The 20,970-nt window shown below is 37.8% G+C and overlaps 1 protein-coding gene across 1 annotated transcript in view; it reads right to left on the bottom strand.

Moving 5' to 3' along the window:
• ACAD11 (acyl-CoA dehydrogenase family member 11) overlaps nucleotides 1-20,970 on the bottom strand; it is a 119,037-nt gene that overhangs the window by 87,251 nt on the left and 10,816 nt on the right. Inside the window, exons 2-5 of the mRNA NM_001075893.2 lie at nucleotides 13,358-13,457; nucleotides 11,205-11,330; nucleotides 10,020-10,181; nucleotides 4,173-4,337 (exon numbers count right to left, since the gene is read on the bottom strand). Coding sequence (NP_001069361.1) covers nucleotides 4,173-4,337; nucleotides 10,020-10,181; nucleotides 11,205-11,330; nucleotides 13,358-13,457 — 553 coding nt within the window. The remainder of the gene's footprint in view (nucleotides 1-4,172; nucleotides 4,338-10,019; nucleotides 10,182-11,204; nucleotides 11,331-13,357; nucleotides 13,458-20,970) is intronic.

The following is a 20,970-nucleotide window of genomic DNA, read 5'->3' as shown; positions in this document are numbered from 1 at the left end:
GTCAGGAAACTTTGTAACTCTTACGTTATTTTCACACACATTCATTGTCAAAAAATTATTTTTTCATTGATAATAAAGAAGGTAGTTTTTTAAATGACTGATCATGCGCAAATAGGCCAGGCAGGGTGAGAAGTCAGATGAAGTCATAAGGGGTTCATGAATTCTAAAGTAAGAGCAATCAAATTTGTAGCATCTCAGGTGAGGTATAAATAAGAGAAGTGGAAGGTAGTGAAAAGAAAAGTGAAAGTGTTAGTCACTCAGCCATGTCTGACTCTTTGTGATCCCATAGACTGTAGCCTGTCAGGCTCCTCTGTCCATGGAATTCTCTAGGCAAAAACATTGGAGTGGGTTGCCATTCCCTTCTCCAGAGGACCTTCCTGACCTGGGGATAGAACCCAGGTCTCCCACATAGCAGGTAGATTCTTTACCATCTGAGCCATCGGGGAAGCCCAGAAGGTAGTGAGGATGTGGTCAAAGACAAGGGTTTAAGTTTCTAGATTACCAAAATTGACCAGTTCCAGAGGAGATGAGAAGCAGGACAGCGTGAAATGAAGTCAGTAGGCCTGTGTTCAAAACCTGGTTTTATGGCCAAAGAGCATATTAAGGGTATCTAAAACTATTTGTAAAGTAAAAAGATTGGGAAAAACACATCCCCATGTCTTTTGTAGCAATAAAATTAAATTTTATAACTAAACTTTTTCCCAACTACACTGGCATCTTAGAAATAATGGGGGAATTAAGAAGGAAAAAAACCCATTAAAAATACATTGTGCTTTGCATATCAAATCTTTTTTTTTTCATAAGACAACATATAAAATGCTGCAAGGCAGATGACTTCAGAAGAACCAGTGTACTTTTATTTATCTAAAATACATCTGACTACTAATTACTGAAGGCAGATGAAATACCTATGGGTTTATCTGTTCCTAATTAAACGTATTTATCTTTCAAGCTGAAATGGCAATAGGTATACCAAACTCCAAAATCTTAAACATTTCTCTGCCAGATGGCTGATTTATATTTGGAAAGTTAACAATCTTTTCCAGGAAAACTGGAGTTCTTTTAAACATTTCATTGAGCATGTTGTTACTGAAACACTTGTTCAAATATGCTTCAAATACTTTACATATCAGTAATTAGAAAATGACGAGGGATTGTGAAACTGAGTAACATGGTTCAGTTCTTTTATTCCCTTTAGTAATTCTCTACTGGCTTACCACACGCATTCCTGGATGGTTTATCATTCAAAATTGTTTTTGTTTTATTCCTTAATTACTGAGTTTTCTGATGACAAAACTAAAATAAGCTATTGCTTGGGGAAAAAAAATAAAACATCAAACCTTAAACATCACAGGAATGTAAATTCATAAGCCTGCTATAATCCCATTCCCTATACCACTGTTTAGGTTTTAGTACATATTTACTAAAGAGTAAAGATTTTACTTTGTTCTAATTTTTTTCTAAATAATAGAACTTGATAGGATATCTTAGAAAACTAGAATTTAAAAACAGAGGGGAAAAGAAGAAAAGAATTAAAATAAGGTCAGCATCAGCTCCATATCAATTACCTCACTTTAGCTTCTTGGGAACCCTGATTTTGTTTTTTCCCCCCAATTCAAAATGCACACAATATCAATTTCCTGGCTTTGATAATAATTTGCTGTAGTTGTGTGAGATCTCTTTGGGGAATGTGGATGATGGATACACAGCTCCCCTATTACTATTTTTATAACTTCTTGTGAGTCTTTAAAGATTTTCAAAATTAAAAGCTACAATAAAAATGGAGGCACAGAGGTGGGGACAGCCATACTACTGGAGAATAGAAACTAAGCATAAGTAAATGAGATGGAAACAGCTACTTAGTGATTAATTATAATCAGTTCTTTTAGCATAGATTCATTCAGAAACATGTAGCTGTTGCATAAATGAGTAAGATGCATTTACTGCTTTATAGGAGGTTTAGTCTAGAAGGTCCCCATTTACTCAGCATTTACCATATAGGCTTTAGAAACAAAAGTAAGAAAAAAATTAAAGATACAATCCTTACCCTCAAAGGAAAAATAAAAAGCTTTCAATCACATTCTTAGGAACATGTATAGCTGAGCACAAACATACACATACTAAACTTGTTATAATCCAGGGACTGATATTTCAACTTGTGAAGTGCCTTCATGAAAAAGAAAAATAGTCTAATTTCCTACTTATTTATGAAATTTTAAACTATTAGTCAATATTTTATTGAATAATTATAGTAAATTATTGACTAGAATTAATTTGTAATGTTTCATAGCTTTTAATGTCAGACCACAGTGGATATCTTTTCCCTTTTTGACTAGTCTTAGTTTTATTGTATGATATAGTTTAGCACTTGAGTATATATTGTTCTCTGTTTTACCACAGTTACCTTTTCTCTCCATCTGTATTTTGAGCTCATTAAGAGCTGTTTTTCCTTCTACCTCCATGTTTCAAGGCACATAGTTGGTAATAAATAAATGCTAGTTGATTGGCACTTTGCCAACTGTGTGTTACTTCCATAAAAAATTAGCTACCTGTATTTATATGAGACAAATTGATTAAATTTTACATCACTAATAATTATGGCATTACTAAGTATAAAGTAGAAGACATTTTACTAGCTATTATATAACCCTAAAACATAAAAGACATATGAATTTAAAACAGAAAAGACATATGTTACAAATTGGCATTGCCTCCACAGAACTTAAGAAAGATGATCTTTGTTTGCTAACTTGAATTTTATAAGAAACGGTTTTCTAACATGAGATTAAATACAAAAAGGAAATAACTATTTGGAACTTACTATAGTCTGTCATTACTTCAGCATATTTAATACCTAATTTCAGCATATTTAAACACCTTGGTAGAAAACACATAATAAGGAGATTTAGGTCTGAAATATCCCTTCCTTGATTAAGAAATGAAAGAAAAGTACTACAATTACAGAAAACATAAACAACAGTGACCTATTCAAAGATAGGCTCCAAAAATATTAATGAATCAATTGATAATAGATAAAATATAGACCAGATCCAGTTTTAAAGCATAAGCTTTTATAACTTTTCTGTTATAAATCAGTGATTTTTCAATTTCCTATTCTATATTTAACAAAGTTAGAATTCAGAATCCATCCATACCATTAACAAAGTTACATGCACACATATACATATAATTACATATACATAAATTAAATATCCGAACTGATTTTTCTATGAAAAATTTTCTGTTTTAATGATAAATGTGCTCATATGTGTTTATATTTGAACTTTCAATAGATACAGTACTACTTTGAATTATGACAATAATATAATTTATAATGCTATTTTCCCCCATCCTCTTCCTACAGGAAAAGAACATGAAACCCAGAAGCTTAGCACGTGAATTTAGAATAGCTCTTCTGGCCCTGTAACATCTCAGCATTCTGATAAAACTAATGAACCCAGAAAATCCTGCCCTAAGGAGGAGGATTCAGGGAACTGTAAATCTTTCACAGCAGTGTTAGAATACTAAGGGCCAAATGTCTTGCCCAAAGGCATGTAGGTAAAGAGAGAACTGAAGTACTTTCTTTAGTCCCACCACACTCTTTCAATTCTAGGCCTCACTATGCTCAGTGGAGGAGGATTATAGTTTTGATTTGTTTGTACTCTTTATGAAAATTACACTCAGTACATTTATATAGAGCAAGATTCCATTAACTTCACACATGTTCTTCTGAAGCCTCAAAGGAATCTTTTGGAATTCTGTCCTCTGAGCTAATAATAATAAAATTAAAAATTCTTCATCAGATAGGGGAAAAAAATGAAAATGAACCAGAAGAAAGAGCAAGAATATGGATAAGCTAAATATATTTAGCAGTTGAAAAACATCTTTAAAGAAAACAGCAACATGTATGTAAATTCCCAAATTATTTTAAAGTAGTTTACTACCTTTTGAGTAAAGGCCAGTATGAGACCTGGCCTTAAAGATAAGAAGATACCTATGCCAGAAAATCTACAAGACTCATTTCCAAAAATTGTGAGTGGTGAAGATAGTCTTGAATGTAGAGGAAGAATGGGGATGGTTTGGGCTTTTTCAGCACTCTAGGGGAACATCTACTTAGTACTTGTATCCCAAGTCAGACATACTCAATTTATTGTAAACAGGAGTTCCAATACCTCTTTAGGGTGGAAAACTACGTTATCTAGTTTGAAATCTCCATGAATCAAGTTTTCTTCATTGTCATTATCTGGCAAGTTTTTCATTAGCCAGTCAGATAGCTGGTTCATGGCAGGGATGTCCTGATGAGCTGCAGCTTGATATTGCTTTGTCCAGGTTGATACCTAAAGATAAATAAATTTTAAAAATGACAGAGCTGAAAGTAGAACATAAGATTCAGCAATTTTTAAATTAAAACAAAATTCAATTATATCAAATTTGGGTTCAGTCTTAAATACTCAGGAATAATGCCTATGATACTTATCTTAGTCTACAACACTCACATAGGCCTAAAAACTTCAACACTTAAGTTTCTCTTCCATCTAGTTCCATTCTACTTCTAGACTTTTATCAGGGGGAAAAAAACACTGGCCTACGAATTAAGAGGTGGAAGAAACATCAACAACCTCAGATATGCAGATGATACCACTCTAATGGCAGAAATCAATGAGGAACTAAAGAGCCTCTTGATAAGGGTGAAGGAGGAGAGTGAAAGAGACAGCTTAAAACTAAATAAGGGGAAAATGTGGAAGTAGTGACAGATTTGTTCTTCTTGGGCTCTAAAATCACTGTGGATGGTGACTGCAGCCATGAAACCAGAAGACGATTGCTTCTTGGCAGGAAAACTATGACAAGCCTAAACAGTGTTTTGAAAAGCAGAGACATTACTCGGCCAACAAAGGTCTGTATAATCAAGGCTAGGTTCTTCCCAGTGGTCACGTATGGTTTTGAGAGCTGTACCGTAAAAAAAGGCAGAATGCCAAAGAATTGATGCCTTTGAATTGTGGTGCTGGAGAACACTCCTGAAAGTCCCTTGGACAGCAGGGAGATGAAACCAGTCAATCTTAAGAGAAATCAACCCTGAATACTTGTTGGAAGGACTGATGCTGAAGCTGAAGCTCTAGTACTTTGGTCATCTGGTGCGAACAGCCGACTCATTGGAAAAATCCCTGATGCTGGGAAACATTGAGGGCAGAAGGAGGAGAGGGTGTCAGAGAATGAGATGTCTGGATGGCATCATCAATGCAATGGATGTGAACTTGGGCAAACTTCAGGTGATGGTGAGGGACAGGTAAGCCTGGTGTGCTGCAGTCCATGGAGTCGCAAAGAGTCAGACACGACTCGTGACTGAACAACAATAGGAATCAAGAGATGTAGGTTCTAGCCTTTATATGGCAATTATTTTGTAGAAGGAAAAAAAAAAAAGAACTCATATACCTACATGTGAAAAAAAATAGGAAATTTCACAAGAAACAAGTAGTCTCTGAAAAATGTTATATGGGGATTAGAAAAAGACAGGAGATTTTTATTTCTCATTTTAATCTTTTTTTTTAATTACCCATAGAATCTTCTAAAGAATCTTTGAAATATATTACAGACATGAAAATACAAATTTTTTTCCTATTTTTCTTAGAATTGAATGCAACTAACTCAACCTATTCTCAAAGTCCTCCACCAATTGAAATAATATTTGCCTATTTATCTCTCTCTACTTTCTAAGGTATCTCTGTTCAATTTAGTACAGTAAAGACCTTCATCTTTGGAATCACAGAGAGCTGGGTTTAAATTACGTTTAGGCCACTTATTTGTACATTGCTTAATACCTGCAAGCCTCAGTTGCCTCATCTGCAAAATGAGGGTATTAATATCTATGTAATAAGGTTGTTACAAAGATTAAAAAACATTGGGTCTATAACTCATCTAGCATGGGACCTGATATATAGTGAGTATTCCTTCAACCTTAGTTCCTGTCTCTCTTCCTTCTGCCCCCTGAAAAAGACATATGTACAAAGGGAAACAGCCCCATACTTATCTGGTCTTGCTGTTCCTTTGATGTGAAATGCTCTTCATCTTTTCCCTATCACTCTAGATTTTAATCTTCCTTAAATATACAGTACAAGACATATCTTTCATAGGAGATTTCCCTAACTTGAGCAAGGGCATACTTGTATCTACCCTACGAATGCAACAGCTATCATGATAAGTAACAAACAATTTACTACCAGATTCAGTTCAGTCGCTCAGTCATGTCTGACTCTTTGTGACCCCATGAATCACAGCACACCAGGCCTCTCTGTCCATCACCAATTCCCGGAGTTCACTCAAACTGATGTCTATCGAGTCAGTGATGCCATCCAGCCATCTCATCCTCTGTGGACCCCTTCTACTCCTGACCCCAATTCCTCCGAGCATCAGAGTCTTTTCTGATGAGTCAACTCTTCACATGAGGTGGCCAAAGTACTGGAGTTTCAGCTTCAGCATCAGTCCATCCAAAGAACACCCAGGACTAATCTCCTTTAGGATGGACTGGTTGGATCTCCTTGCAGTCCAAGGGACTCTCAAGAGTCTTCTCCAACACCACAGTTCAAAAGCATCAATTCTTTGGCACTCAGCTTTCTTCACAGTCCAACTCTCACATCCTTACATGACCACTGGAAAAACCATAGCCTTGACTAGATGGACCTTTGATGGCAAAGTAATGTCTCTGCTTTTCAATACACTATCTAGGTTGGTCACAACTTTCCTCTCAAGGAGTAACTGTCTTTTAATTTCATGGCTGCAATCACCATCTCCAGTGATTTTGGAGCCCCCCAAAATAAAGTCTGACACTATTTCCACTCTTTCCCTATCTATTACCTATGAGGTAATGGGACCAGATGCCATGATCTTAGTTTTCTGAATGTTGAGCTTTAAGCCAACTTTTTCTCTCTCCTCTTTCACTGTCATCAAGAGGCTTTTTAGTTCCTCTTCACTTTCTGCCATAAGGGTGGTGTCATCTGCATAACTGAGGTTATTGATATTTCTCCTGGCAATCTTGATTCCAGCTTCTGCTTCTTCCAGCCCAGCGTTGCTCATGATATACTCTGCACATAAGTTAAATAAGCAGGGTGACAATATACAGCCTTGACGTACTCCTTTTCCTATTTGGAACCAGTCTGTTGTTCCATGTTCAGTTCTAACTCTTGCTTCCTGACCTGCATACAGGTTTCTCAAGAGGCAGGTCAGGTGGTCTGGTATTCCCACTCTTACAGAATTCTCCACAGTTTATTGCGATCCACACAGTCAAAGGTTTGGCATAGTCAATAAAGCAGAAATAGATGTTTTTCTGGAACTCTCTTGCTTTTTCGATGATCCAGCGGATGTTGGCAATTTGATCTCTGGTTCCTCTGCCTTTTCTAAAACCAGCTTGAATATCAGGAAGTTCATGTACTGTTCACGTACTGCTGAAGCCTGGCTTGGAGAATTTTGAGTATTACTTTACTAGTGTGTGAGATGAGTGCAACTGTGTGGTAGTTTGAGCATTCTTTGGCATTGCCATTCTTTGGGATTGGAATGAAAACTGACCTTTTCCAGTCCTGTAGCCACTGCTGAGTTTTCCCAATTTGCTGGCATATTGAGTGCAGCACTTTCACAGCATCATCTTTCAGGATTTGAAATAGATCAACTGGAATTCATGTCCACTAGCTTTGTTCATAGTGATGCTTTCTAAGGCCCACTTGACTTCACATTCCAGGATGTCTGGCTCTAGGTGAGTGATCACACCATCATGATTATCCGGGTCATGAAGATCTTTTTTGTACAGTTCTTCTGTGTATTCTTGCCATCTCTTCTTAATATCTTCTGCTTCTGTTAGGTCCATACCATTTCTGTCCTTTATCGAGCCCATCTTTGCATGAAATGTTCCCTTGGTTTCTCTAATTTTCTTGAAGAGATCTCTAGTCTTTCACATTCTGTTGTTTTCCTCTATTTCTTTGCATTGGTCACTGAGGAAGGCTTTCTTATCTCTTCTTGCTATCCTTTGGAATTCTGCATTCAGATGCTTATATCTTTCCTTTTCTCCTTTGCTTTTCACGTCTCTTCTTTTCACAGCTGTTTGTAAGGCCTCCCCAGATAGCCATTTTGCTTTTTTGCATTTCTTTTCCATGGGGATGGTCTTCCTCCCTGTCTCCTGTACAATGTCACGAACCTCAGTCCATAGTTCATCAGGCACTCTGTCTACCAGATCTAGGCCCTTAAATCTATTTCTCACCTCCACTGTATAATCTTAAGGGATTTGATTTTGGTCATACCTGAATGGTCTAATGGTTTTCCCCACTTTCTTCAATTTAAGTCTGAATTTGGCAATAAGGAGTTCATGATCTGAGCCACAGTCAGCTCCCAGTCTTGTTTCTGCTGACTGTATAGAGCTTCTCCATCTTTGACCACAAAGAATATAATCAATCTGATTTCAGTGTTGACCATCTGGTGATGTTCATGTGTAGAGTTTTCTCTTGTATTGTCGGAAGAGGGTATTTGTTATGACCAGTGCATTCTCTTTGCATAACTCTATTAGCCTTTGCCCTGCTTCATTCCATACTCCATGGCCAAATTTGCCTGTTACTCCAGGTGTTTCTTGACTTCCTACTTTTGCATTCCAGTCCCCTATAATGTAAAGGACATCTTTTTTGGCTGTTAGTTCTAAAAGGTCTTGTAGGTGTTCATTGAACCATTCAACTTCAGCTTCTTAAGTATTACTGGTTGGGGCATAGGGTTAGATTACCATGATATTGAATGGTTTGCCTTGAAAAAGAACAGAGATCATTCTGTTGTTTTTGAGATCGCATTCAAGTACTGCATTTCGGACTCTTTTGTTGACCATGATGGCTACTCCATTTCTTCTAAGGGATTCCTGCCCACAGTAGTAGATATAATGGTCATCTGAGTTAAATTCACCCATTTCAGTCCATTTTAGTTCCCTGATTCCTAGAATGTTGACGTTCACTCTTGCTGTCTCCTGTTTCACCACTTCCAATTTGCCTTGATTCATGGACCTGACATTCAAGTTTCCTATGCAATATTGCTCTTTACAGCATCGGACCTTGCTTCTATCACCAGTCACATCCACACTGGGTATTGTTTTTGCTTTGGCTCCATCCCTTCATTCTTTCTGGAGTTATTTCTCCACTGATCTCCAGGGGCATATTGGATACCTCCCGACCCGGGGAGTTCTCCTTTCAGTAGCCTATCATTTTGCCTTTTCATACTGTTCATGGGGTTCTCAAGGCAAGAATACTGAAGTGGTTTGCCATTCCCTTCTCCAGTGGACCACATTCTGTCAGACCTTTCCAACATGACCCTTCCGTCTTGGGTGGCCCCACACGGCATGCCTTAGTTTCACTGAGTTAGACAAGGCTGTGGTGTGGGTGATCAGATTTACTAGTTTTCTGTGATCATGGTTTCAGTGTGTCTGCCCTCTGATGCCCTCTGGCAATACCTACAGTCTTACTTGGGTTTCTCTTACCTTGGACGAGGGGTATCTCCTCACGGCCACCCCTACTACCAGATTACATACTCTTTTATACCATTTTCAAGTTTCATGTAAATGAGTTTCATGTAGAGGTGTCTCAAAAATGTTAAGTTCCTTTAGGGGTAGAATTGATTTCTATTTTCTTGAAATTTAACACAGTACTTAGCACATATTAAACATACTTATATGCTTAATAAATACTTGTTTATTAAACACATGCTTAACAAATATTTTTTAAACTAATTTTAAAAACTAAAATTGTATAGAAAATGTATTGGTAAATTAAATGAAGAGATAGAAATAGCTTTAAATTTGCATTTATATATGCTGTCCATTATAGAAGCTTTTGCTGATCTAAAAATTATAAAATTATTTTATGTTTAAAATAAGTCAATCTGAAGGTTCAAAGTTCTAGCCAGATTTCAGAAAAGTATAAAATAATACATTTTTATTTTAATTAAAAATGTATATTTTGTTTCCAAGAACTTGAGAAAAGAAACTCTTTGTGTGGATGCCTTACCTGTCTTTTGCAATACCCAACACCTCTACCATATCCTTCCAGCTGCAATGACTGTATATTCAAGGAATGTAACTGAGCCAAGGTTTGTATCATGGACACATATATGGCTGAACGTTCTGCTGGGCTAACTCCAGGAATTGTCCAATCACAAAAGATTCGACCCTATGGAAGCAATTACAACAGATAATTTAAAACAAAATAAATCTTTTCATACCAATTATTTGCTGTGTCATCATACTCTGTTTCCTGAAAAAAAGATTAGGTACAGTTTTACAACCAAAACCAATTCTTTGTAGAATGTGCCAGGGCTTCCCTGGTGGCTCAGATGGTAAAGAATCTGCCTGCAGTGCAGGAGACCCATGTATGATCCCTGAGTCAGGAAGATCCCCTGGAGAAGGAAATGGCAATTCACTCCAGTACTCTTGTCTGGAGAATCCCATGCACAGAGGAGGCTGGTCGGCTACAATACATGAAGTTGCAAAGAGTCGGACACAACTGAGCAACTAACACATATATGCCACAGGGGAAATGCAAGGATGCACCAAGATTAACTTAAAGGACAAAAACTACTCTCAAGTAACATTTTACCAAATAAAAAATCTTAAAACAATTTGGATTTATTGTTATTAATGGACTGGTTTTTTATTTGGAGTAGTTTCTTTCCCTCTACTATCTGGACAGTTTAGTTATTGCCATTACATATCTCTTTACTGACACCTAGAGGAAGAATAGGCCAATATGCTGTAATTAGTAAATATGTTCCCAGTTTATCTCACTCAAATTGTGTTCTCAAAATAAAATGAAAGTTTAATACAAGACAGGGAATACAGCCAGTATTTTAAAATAACTCTAAGTAGAATATAACCTTTAAAAATTGTGAATCACTATGTAATACATCTTTAACATACAATATTGTACATTAACTATATCTCAATAAAAAATAATTTTAAAAGGAAAACAAAAATAAAAACTTCCATAAAGAACCAATCCTGCTGATACCTTGGTTTCAAACTTCTAGCCTCTGGAAATGAGAGGATACATTTCTGTTTCTTTAATAAAAAGAAAAAAAGTTTAAGCCCTTGCAAAGCAAACTACCTAAAATGCTGACTGATAAACTACCATTTATTAACATGTAACTTCACACCTAAAAATAAAAGCAACAAAGTACAATTAAGTTTAATTTACCTGTACATGTTCCATCACATAAAATTCTGTTCCAATGACAGACGAATCGCTGCAGTACAATAAAGGTTTGGGAACGGGGAATCCAATTGAAAACAAGGCCTTCTGGACTTTAAATTCTCTGTCAATCTAAATAAGATGATAGATAATTAAAAATCAGAAATACAGAAATTTAATAATTACTTGTGAGCTAACATTAAGGCTAGAAATTAATTTTAAAACAGTATCAACAAATATAACAAACAATATAACCCAGAGGATAATAATTTCCTTAGTATTGTCCATAAAAGTAGTCTTAGTGCAATCATTACAATTATAAATTAGGCTGGCACTTGCCAAAGAGTCAGACAGAACTTAGCAACTAAAACAAAAACAACAAAAATTGCTATTAGGCTAAAAGGACAGGCTTATGCATGGGGCTTAATCTGACTGATAATATGAAGGTGACAGTTTCTGACCATAATATTTTGCAGGTATCATTAAAAAAAAAAAAAACAACCTTTTTTTCTTATCAGTCCCTGCTTGCTGACTCACTCTTGCTCTTGCTCCTCACTACCAATCCCTCTCCAGTCTACCATGGGGTTCAGGCAGGTCTCTATTTCAACGCTCTGGGCAGTCAACTACAGGGTACTGGTGGAAGCCTGTGGGTGCTGGTAGAAAGGAAATGTACCCACTCCGTCTGGAGATCAATGGAGGTACTTGTTTTCAGGGCAGTGGTGTGGGGATTCTTCCTGGTACCCAGGGCTGCCATGGAGCTCAAGATAACTACTGGGTAAGAAGACAATGAGAAGCAACTTGGTACTGACACAGAAGCTCAGCTAAGATAGAAGAAGAAAAGGCCTTCTTCAACCAGGACAGATATACATGTTTATCACTCAGAACCCAGGGACACAGCTTATAGCAGAACACTGATGCCAACTAATCTGCCTGTAAAGTCCTGTTCCCCAGACTCAGGCAGTAGTGGCTGATCACTTCTAAGGAGAAGAAACCATGCCGTTCACTTTGATCAGAGGGATAAAGCAGCCACTGCTGCAATAACTAGAGCAGGGAAATGACTAAACCCATAACCAAGGTGAGAGCAGTCAGAGATGCCAGTAGCTATAGAAAGAAGCTTTCTGGTGCTGTGAAATAGGGGAGGCATGGGGTGGTGGAGGCTGGTCATAAAGTAGATGTCAGTGTGGGAACACTGCTTTTTTCCAAAATGAAAGGAGTTGTAACAAAAGTACTTTAGATCTCTGAGCTGAAAGCATTATGTTATGTTCTGATGTCTTCTAGATATTGAGGGTGTTATCAACGAGAGAGACAAATCCAGCTGTTTACTGGGGCATAAATCTCTCCCTGCAGATGGGGATTCTCTTTCACCCATGCCTTGTTGAGGCTTAATAAAAGTTACTGAACTTTTTTGATCTTAAGCATGCAGGTTACTTCATTTTCTGAGAATATCATAGTCGGAATCTGCATTTTCCATTACTGTGATATTAAACCCACCTTTCAGTGGCCCATCTCCAGTCAGTTGGGGTTGGTTGGGAAGCATGTATAATCTGTTATACATGATTATAATAATATCCAAAATATGCATCATGATTTTAATGTTCTTTTCTCTAAAAATCCATAGATAATATGTTTTCTGAAAAGAATCAGTTTTTAACAAAAAACTTTTATAATTCTCACTAATATTTACAGCATATTATGATTATTCAAATCTTTATTTTTATCACCAAAAGATCAGAGGATTATTACACCAAATATATTAAAGTATTCAGTGAGTAGATATTATTATAAGATATAATAATGTGCCTTTTAAAACATAATTTATCAAAGTACAAAACATCTCTAAATGAGCAGTTCTGAAAATATTCACCAGGTGACTGTATTTCTAGCTGACTATATACATAGGAATCAAATCCACAAGAGGACTGGATAGTGGTCAAGATTACCAGCTTAAACACAGCCTTAGATTTCAAACTCATATCCGTGATAAAAACAAAAAGGGGGTGGGAATACAGTTCAAGTGAAATTTTCATCTAAGAAATAAAATGTATTCTCTATACTTAACAATTGTGAGAGTATTTTTAAAAGCAATTTAAATTGTTTTGTGAATATAAAATGCATTTATTAGTCAACAAGGAATTTAACATTGCATTTGTATACCATACCTTATGTGCTTTAGGAAGAAGTAAACCAGGTGGTTTTTTTCTGAGTACATATGCTTGAGAGCCTTTCTGGAGATGAAAGGTTGGATTGGACTGTCCTGATCTAGATAAGAATAGAGAAAAGGTCAACAACAAAGACATATTTTTCTGAAATTTCAGAAGAAAACACAAAATGAAAATAAACCCACTTCAATGCTAGAAAGCCAAGAGGGGTGCTACCAGCTGCTGAGAACATTCACTTTTGGATTATATATAGCAGACAGTAACACAGTGGCAGCTGGAAAATCTATAATCTATACAGGTAGAAGAGAAGATCTTACTTCCTGCCTGCAAATCATGAGTTTTATCAGAAGTATTCCTAGAAAAACGTCTAGATCTAAGAAAAGAAAGCCTGGGAGAAGAGATTGTAGGGGATCTGTCAGAAAATTAATTAAAGGATGCTGGAACAGCTGTTCCCTCATCTGCGATTGGAGAGAGAACTCCGAGTACAGCTCTCTGAAATGGGAATTCTGATAAGCAAAGTCTCAGAGTGGATATTTGGGCCAGGAGGTGCAATAGTGCCCCAGGTGACTCACAGACACCAGGGCACTGACTTTCCCTGCTCTGTGGACAGAAATTCTCACACGGGCTAAGAAAATACACTCCAGCTGCCAAAATTATTTAATCTATACCTTCATTTACCCAACTTTTAAAGAATTCAATAGCATGAAAGAGAGGCCTTGAACCAAAAAAGCAGAATTAATCCCTGAGGTAATAGGTAATAAGAGAAAGTTAAAAAACATTTTTCTCTGAAGTTTAACCCTAGGCTTTCAGCCTCCATCTGCAAAGAACAAAAGCAGATTGAACGCAGCAGCACCTCCAGTGTCTATATCTTACGCAGATAAGCAGGACCCATCCTCTCCAGCAATCATACTAAAAAGCACCATCTAATCCTGGGTGAGCGCCTTTAAGCACAGGAAAGTGAAGATCATTGCCACAGTGTCAGCAAATGGGACAACATCAAGCTGCATTGTTAATCTTTTTAAAATATAAATTCTTTTATTTCTTTTCGGCTGCGCTGGGTTTTCATTACTGCGGGAGCGTTTCTCTAGCTGTGGAGAGTGGGGCTGTCCTCCAGGTGTGGCACATGCGCTGCTTGCTGAGGTGGCTTCTCGTCACAGAGCACAGGCTCTAGGCCCACAGTCTTCAGCAGTTGCAGTGCAATCGGTAGTTGCGGTTCCCGGGCTCTAGAGACCAGGCTCAGTAGTTGTGGCTCACGGGCTTAGTTACTCTGTGACATGTGGGATCTTCCTAGATCAGGGATCAAACGCATGTCTCATGCATTGGCAGATGGATTCTTTACCACTGAGCCACCAGGGAAGCCCCTGTGTTGTCTATCTTGACATGGGACAATTTATCTGTGATGCTCCAAAGAGTTAAGTTGCAATGAACCTTACAAAGACATTTTTTAATGCCAAATGTCTGCTTGGATGTATTTCTGATAACCCAGTCATTTATGAAGCACTGGCATTTGTGATGGTAAATGACCAAGGTGAAATATAAAAGGAAAACTAAAAGCTTTTTATTAAATATATAGTTACAATATGCCCCAGCAATTTCACTCTAACATATATATCCAAGAGAACTGAAAACACATTTAAACAAAAAACTGTACATGAATATTCATAGCAGCTCTATTTTCAACAACCAAAAAGTAGAAACAATCCAAATGTTCACCAACAGATGAATGGATAAATAAAATATGATATATTCATATAATGGAATATTACTCAGCCATAAAAGGAATGGAGTTTGGATACATGCTAAAACATGGATTGGCTCTGAAAACATTATGCTAAGAGGAAAAAAAAAAGAAAACAGTGACCAAAGGTCACATATTATATGATTCCATTTCTATGAAATGTTCAGAATATGTAAATCCATAGTGATAGAAAGTAGATTATTGGTTTCCAGGGGATGGTCAGAAGGGGGAATTGTGAGATAAGGGTTTCTTAGGGTGATGCAAATTTCCTGGAATTAGATACTGGTGATGACTGTAGAATATTGTGAATAAAAACCACTAAATTATACGTTTAAAATAGTTAAAATTTTAAGTTTAACATGGCATGAATTTTATCTAAACAGACAAACACACAAACAAAACCCCACCAAACTAAAAGCATCTCCTTTGAGCAAGTATCTACCGTCCATGGTTCTAACAAAGACAAAAAAGATAAAAAAAAAAAAAGCAGAAGCCCAGCAGGGGAAGACCATGACCAACACTGTGTACTGTGAACAAAGTACTGACTACATTTTACCACTCTAACCATCAGGCCTCTCTATAGTATGGAATCCACTGATGGTATCAATATGATAAGAATCATCAGTGAGCCAAAGGTCGTAACTATTCTTTAGGACTTGAATCGGAGCAGGCAATGGCACCCCACTCCAGTACTCTCGCCTGGAAAATCCCATGGGTGGAGGAGCCTGGTAGGCTGCAGTCCATGGGGTCACTAAAAGTCAGACACGACTGAGCGACTTCACTTTCACTTTTCGCTTTCATGCATTGAAGAAGGAAACGGCAACCCACTCCAGTGTTCTTGCCTGGAGAATCCCAGGGACAGGGGAGCCTGGTGAGCTGCCGTCTATGGGGTCGCACAGAGTCGGACACGACTGAAGCGACTTAGCAGCAGCAGCAGGACCTGCAGGACTTGAATAAGACATTTAATACTAAAAGAAATGGGTTGATTTATAACCAAACATGTGACATTTTTGATTTGTCGAACCTTAATTACAAAGATGGAATCTTTGCATTTAAGTGTTCAGTTAGGAACACTCATTTGGTAGACTCATTTGACTAGACAAGAAACCTCAAAGACTCTTAGCATTGGTTTTACTTAGAAGCACAGGAAGACAGGAGATACAGTATGCCAGCGGGGTAGCATCAGATGAGTTTCTTTAGTAAGGTCCTTAGAGTAGGTCCATGCAGCAGTCTAGGATCTACCTCATTACTTCTGTGTCCCTCTGGTGATAGCTCAGGTTTGAAGGAATGAGACCACAATGGATGAGTGTGGGTGCCACCCTGCCTTAGAAGCCTCATGCTCCACACCATGATGGCTCCATCATCTCCAGTAGCAGTCCTCTAGCAAGAGACATGACCAATTTTAAGAACTGACTAAACGTAGAAAAGCCCCAAGTTAAGCCTAAAATATCTGACCAGATACATTAGTTAAGCATAAAATATCTGACCAGATACATTTACAGGCCTTCCAGTTCAGATGCAGTTTATCAAATAGATGTTACTTTCAACATAAGTGCTCTTGCTTGGAAACACAGCTGACACTCCACCTTACCAAGTTTCCAGAGTAACAGAGCTAGAAAGCTAATTTGTCTATAGAACAGGAGAAAAGGTGTTTGTTTGTTTTTTTTAAACACTTTTCTCACAACATGCTAGCCTCAGATACATGATGTAATCCTAGTAGGTGGCTCTGTTTGCATCTCCAAGCTTCCAAGCTTGTAGATATTCTTATAAGATTTTTTTTCAATAGCAAGAAATTTTTAAAAAGCATCAATCCTGATAAAGGTCACATATGTTTGCAGCTATGTAGGCAGCCTAAAGGAAATCAGTCCTGAGTGTTCTTTGGAAGGACTGATGTTGAAGCTGAAACTCCAATACTCTGGCCACCTGATATGAAGAGCTGACTCATTGGAAAAGACCCTGATGCTGGGAAAAATTGAAGGCAGGAGAAGGGGACGACAGAGGATGAGATGGTTGGATGGCATCACTGTCTCAATGGAGATGAGTTTAAGTAAACTCCAGGAGTTGGTGATGGACAGGGAGGCCTGGTGTGCTGTGGTCCATGGGGTCGCAAAGAGTCGGACATGACTGAGCTACTGAACTGAACTGAACTGAAGGTAGCCATCTTGTCCCTTGTCTGGAGATAAATTTGAAGTTATTCAGAATTTACTGTTCTTTGATATCACTCCTTTTTCTTTAATGTTGAAACCACTTTTGGAGTCATGACTATTCTGACCAAGTGCACCATAGCAAGCAGTTAATACCAACTGGACTTAGACCTTCATATCTACTCTTAAAATCAGCTTGGTATGCTCATAGAGGTATATGGAATTGAGTGAGCAATGAGGCAGGATAACAACCAGCTTGGCAACTGAACTCACTGGCACTGCTATGGCATTCATTGAAGTAGTAACTTTTGATACTAATGCTGATAGCTCTTCAAATGTATTTGCTGTGGATTAGAGATCGAGAAAAGAGAAGACTAAAAGACTAATATCATGGTGTTTAAGCATAGAAAATATTGAGTATATAGTTCAAAAGACTTAAAAATACAAAGCTGGAGATAAGAAGAGGCAAAATATCCCCAAAAAACTTGCTCCAAACTAGGATTCAGAGCCATGATAGAAGAAGAGATGTCAAGGCAGAATCAAAGGAAGTCAGAAGATTCTTGACAAATACAATGGAAGCAACAAATGGCTGGCCAAGAATCAGATAACTGAAAAGGAAGAATTTAACATCAGCAGAAAAAGCTGGAGAGGGTCCAAAACTCTAACATAGTGTACCAGAGAACAGGCATCATGATAGGTGTTTTGCTGGGCATTCCCTGGAAGTGGTGGCTCATCTCTCCAGAGGTGCATTTTCTGGATCCATGACTGCAAAAATCAACCAACTTGAACAAAACACAACACAGCACATTCCACAGAGTTTGAAGTCTGAAGGACTCTGATTTGTAGGAAGTCGGTTCACTGACAGTTTAAAAAATCATTATTTGAGCTTCTTAATATACTATTTACAATTAGTATATTAATTAAATTATAATTATTTAACATATTAAAATTACAGACATTTGTCCTTTTCATCATAGGGGACTAGAGTGCAAAAGTAGCAAGTCAAGAGATACCTGGAGTAACAGGCAAGTTTGGCCTTGGAGTACAACATGAAGAAGGGCAAAGGCTAACAGAATTTTGCCAAGAGAATGCACTGGTCATAGCAAATACCCTCTTCCAACAACACAAGAGATGACTCTACAAATGGATATCACCAGATGGTCAATATCAAAATCAGATTGACTAAATTCTTTGCAATCAAAATGGAGTTCTACACAGTCAGCAAAAACAAGACCTTGAGCTGACTGTGGCTCAGATTCTGAACCCCTTGTGGTAAAATTCAGACTTATATTGAAGAAAGTAGGGAAAACCACTAGGCCATTCAGGTATGACCTAAATCAAATGCCTTATGATTATATAGTGGAGGTGATAAATAGATTCAAGGGCCTAGATCTGGTAGACAGAGTGCCTAAAGAAATATAGATGGAGGTACATAACATTGTACAGGAGGTGGTGACCAAAATCATCCCCAAGAAAAAGAAATGCAAGACGCCAAAGTGTCTGAGGAGGCCTTACAAATACCTGAGAAAAGAGAAGCGAAAGGCAAAGGAGAAAGGGAAAGACATACCCAACTGAATGCAGAGTTCCAGAGAAGAGCAAGGAGACATAAGAAAGTATTCTTAAGTGAACAAGGCAAAGAAATAGAGGAAAACAATAAAATGGGTAAGATTAGAGATCTCTTTAAGAAAACTGGAGATACCAAGGGAACATTTCATGTAAAGATGGGCACAATAAAGGACAAAAATGGCAAGGACCTAACAAAAACCAAAGAGATTAAGAAAATGTGGCAAGGATACACAGAACTGTATAAAAAAAGCTCTTAATGACCCAGATAATCATGATGGTATGGTCATTCACCTAGAGCTAGACACCCTGGAGTGTGAAGTCAAGTGGGCCGTGGGAAGCATTACTACAAACAAAGCTAGTGGAGGTGATGGAATTTCAGCTGAGCTATTTCTAATCCTAAAAGATGATGCTGCTAAAAGTGCTGCACTCAATATGCCAGTAAACTTGGAAAACTCAGCAGTGGCCACAGGACTGGAAAAGGTCAGTTTTCATTCCGATCCCAAAGAAAGGCAATGCCAAAGAATGTTCAAATTATCATATAATTGCACTCATTTCACATTAGCAAGAATATGCTCAAAATCCTTCAAGCTAGGTTTCAACAGTAGGTGAACCGAGAACTTCCATATGTACAAACTGGATTTAGAAAAGGCAGAGGAGCCAGGGATGAAGTTGCCAACATACGCTGGATCATAGAAAAAGCAAAGAAATTCCAAAAAACATCTAATTCTGCTTCATTGACTACACTAAAGCCTTTGACTGTGTGGATCACAACAAACTGTGGAATATTCTTAAAGAGGTGGGAATACCAAGCCACATTACCTGTCTCCTGAGCAACCTGTATGCAGGAGAAGAAGCAACAGTTAGAATAGGATGTGGAACAATGAACTGGTTTGATATTGGGAAAGGAGTATATCAAGGCTGTATATGCAGGGTACATCATGTGAAATGCCGGGCTGGATGAGGCTCAAACTGGAATCAAACTTGCTGGAAGAAATACGAACAACCTCACACAAGCAGATGATACCACTCTAATGGCAGAAAGTGAAGAGGAGCCTAAAGAGCCTCTTGATGAAGGTGAAAGAGGAGTGAAAAAGTTGGCTTAAATTAAATATTCAAAAAGGAAGATCATGGCATCCAATCCTATCACTTCTTGGCAAATAGATATGGAAACAATGGAAACAGGGTCAGATTTCATTTTCTTGGGCTCCAAAAGCAATGCAGATGGTGACTTCAGCCACGAAATTAAAAGACGCTTGCTCCTTCAAAGAATAGCTATGACAAACCTAGACAGTGTATTAAAAAGCAGAGACATCACTTTGCCGACAAAGGTCCATATAGCCAAAGCTATGGTTTTTCCATACAGCTCTTACATGTATGGATGTAAGAGCTTGACTATAAAGAAGGCTGAGTGCAGAAGAACTTTTTTGTGTGTTCAAACTGTGATGCGGGAGAAGACTTGACAGTCCCTTGGACAGCAAGTAGATCAAACCAGTCAATCTTAAAGGAAATCAACCCTGAATATTCATTGGAAGGACTGGTGGTGAAGCTGAAGCTCCAGTACTTTGGCCACCTGATATGAAGAGCTGACTCATTGGAAAAGACCCTGATGCTGGGAAAGATTGAGGGCAAGAGAAGGGGTGACAGAGGATGAGATGGTTGTATGGCATCATCGACTCAGTGGACAGGAGTTTGAGTAAACTCAGGGCTATAGTGAAGGACAGGAAAGCCTGGAGTGCTGCAGTTCATGGGGTCGCAAAGAGTCAGACATGGCTTAGTAACTGAACAGAACCAACAAATAGACATCTGTATACTTAAATACACACAGAGAAAGAGAATAATACAGGTTCACTTTATCCACATAATAAATAAGTGGAAAGTGCTATTCATGTCAAAACACAAAGCTTTTTTTTATATTGGCATCAGTTGTGGGGGAAAAAAAAGTTAACTCAGAGTACTTAGAATAAGACTGCCTGTCCCCATTCCTAAACACCTATCTCTTCCTACTTCCCATCACTCATAGCACTGCTGTCTTAAAACCACCAGGACTGGTCTCATTATGCTCTTTATCTCTGTTTATGTTATCAAAAAAAAAAAAAAAGACCTACATGCTCATGTCACCACTTATCCACTGCATTCTAATTCCCATGAGGCTCTATACAGTCTTA

The sequence above is a fragment of the Bos taurus genome, chromosome 1 (genome assembly GCF_002263795.3).
Source record: "Bos taurus isolate L1 Dominette 01449 registration number 42190680 breed Hereford chromosome 1, ARS-UCD2.0, whole genome shotgun sequence".
Classification (NCBI taxonomy): Eukaryota; Metazoa; Chordata; class Mammalia; order Artiodactyla; family Bovidae; genus Bos; species Bos taurus.
The sequence above is the reverse complement of the archived record's forward strand: the minus strand, read 5'-3'. Positions and strand labels throughout refer to the sequence as shown.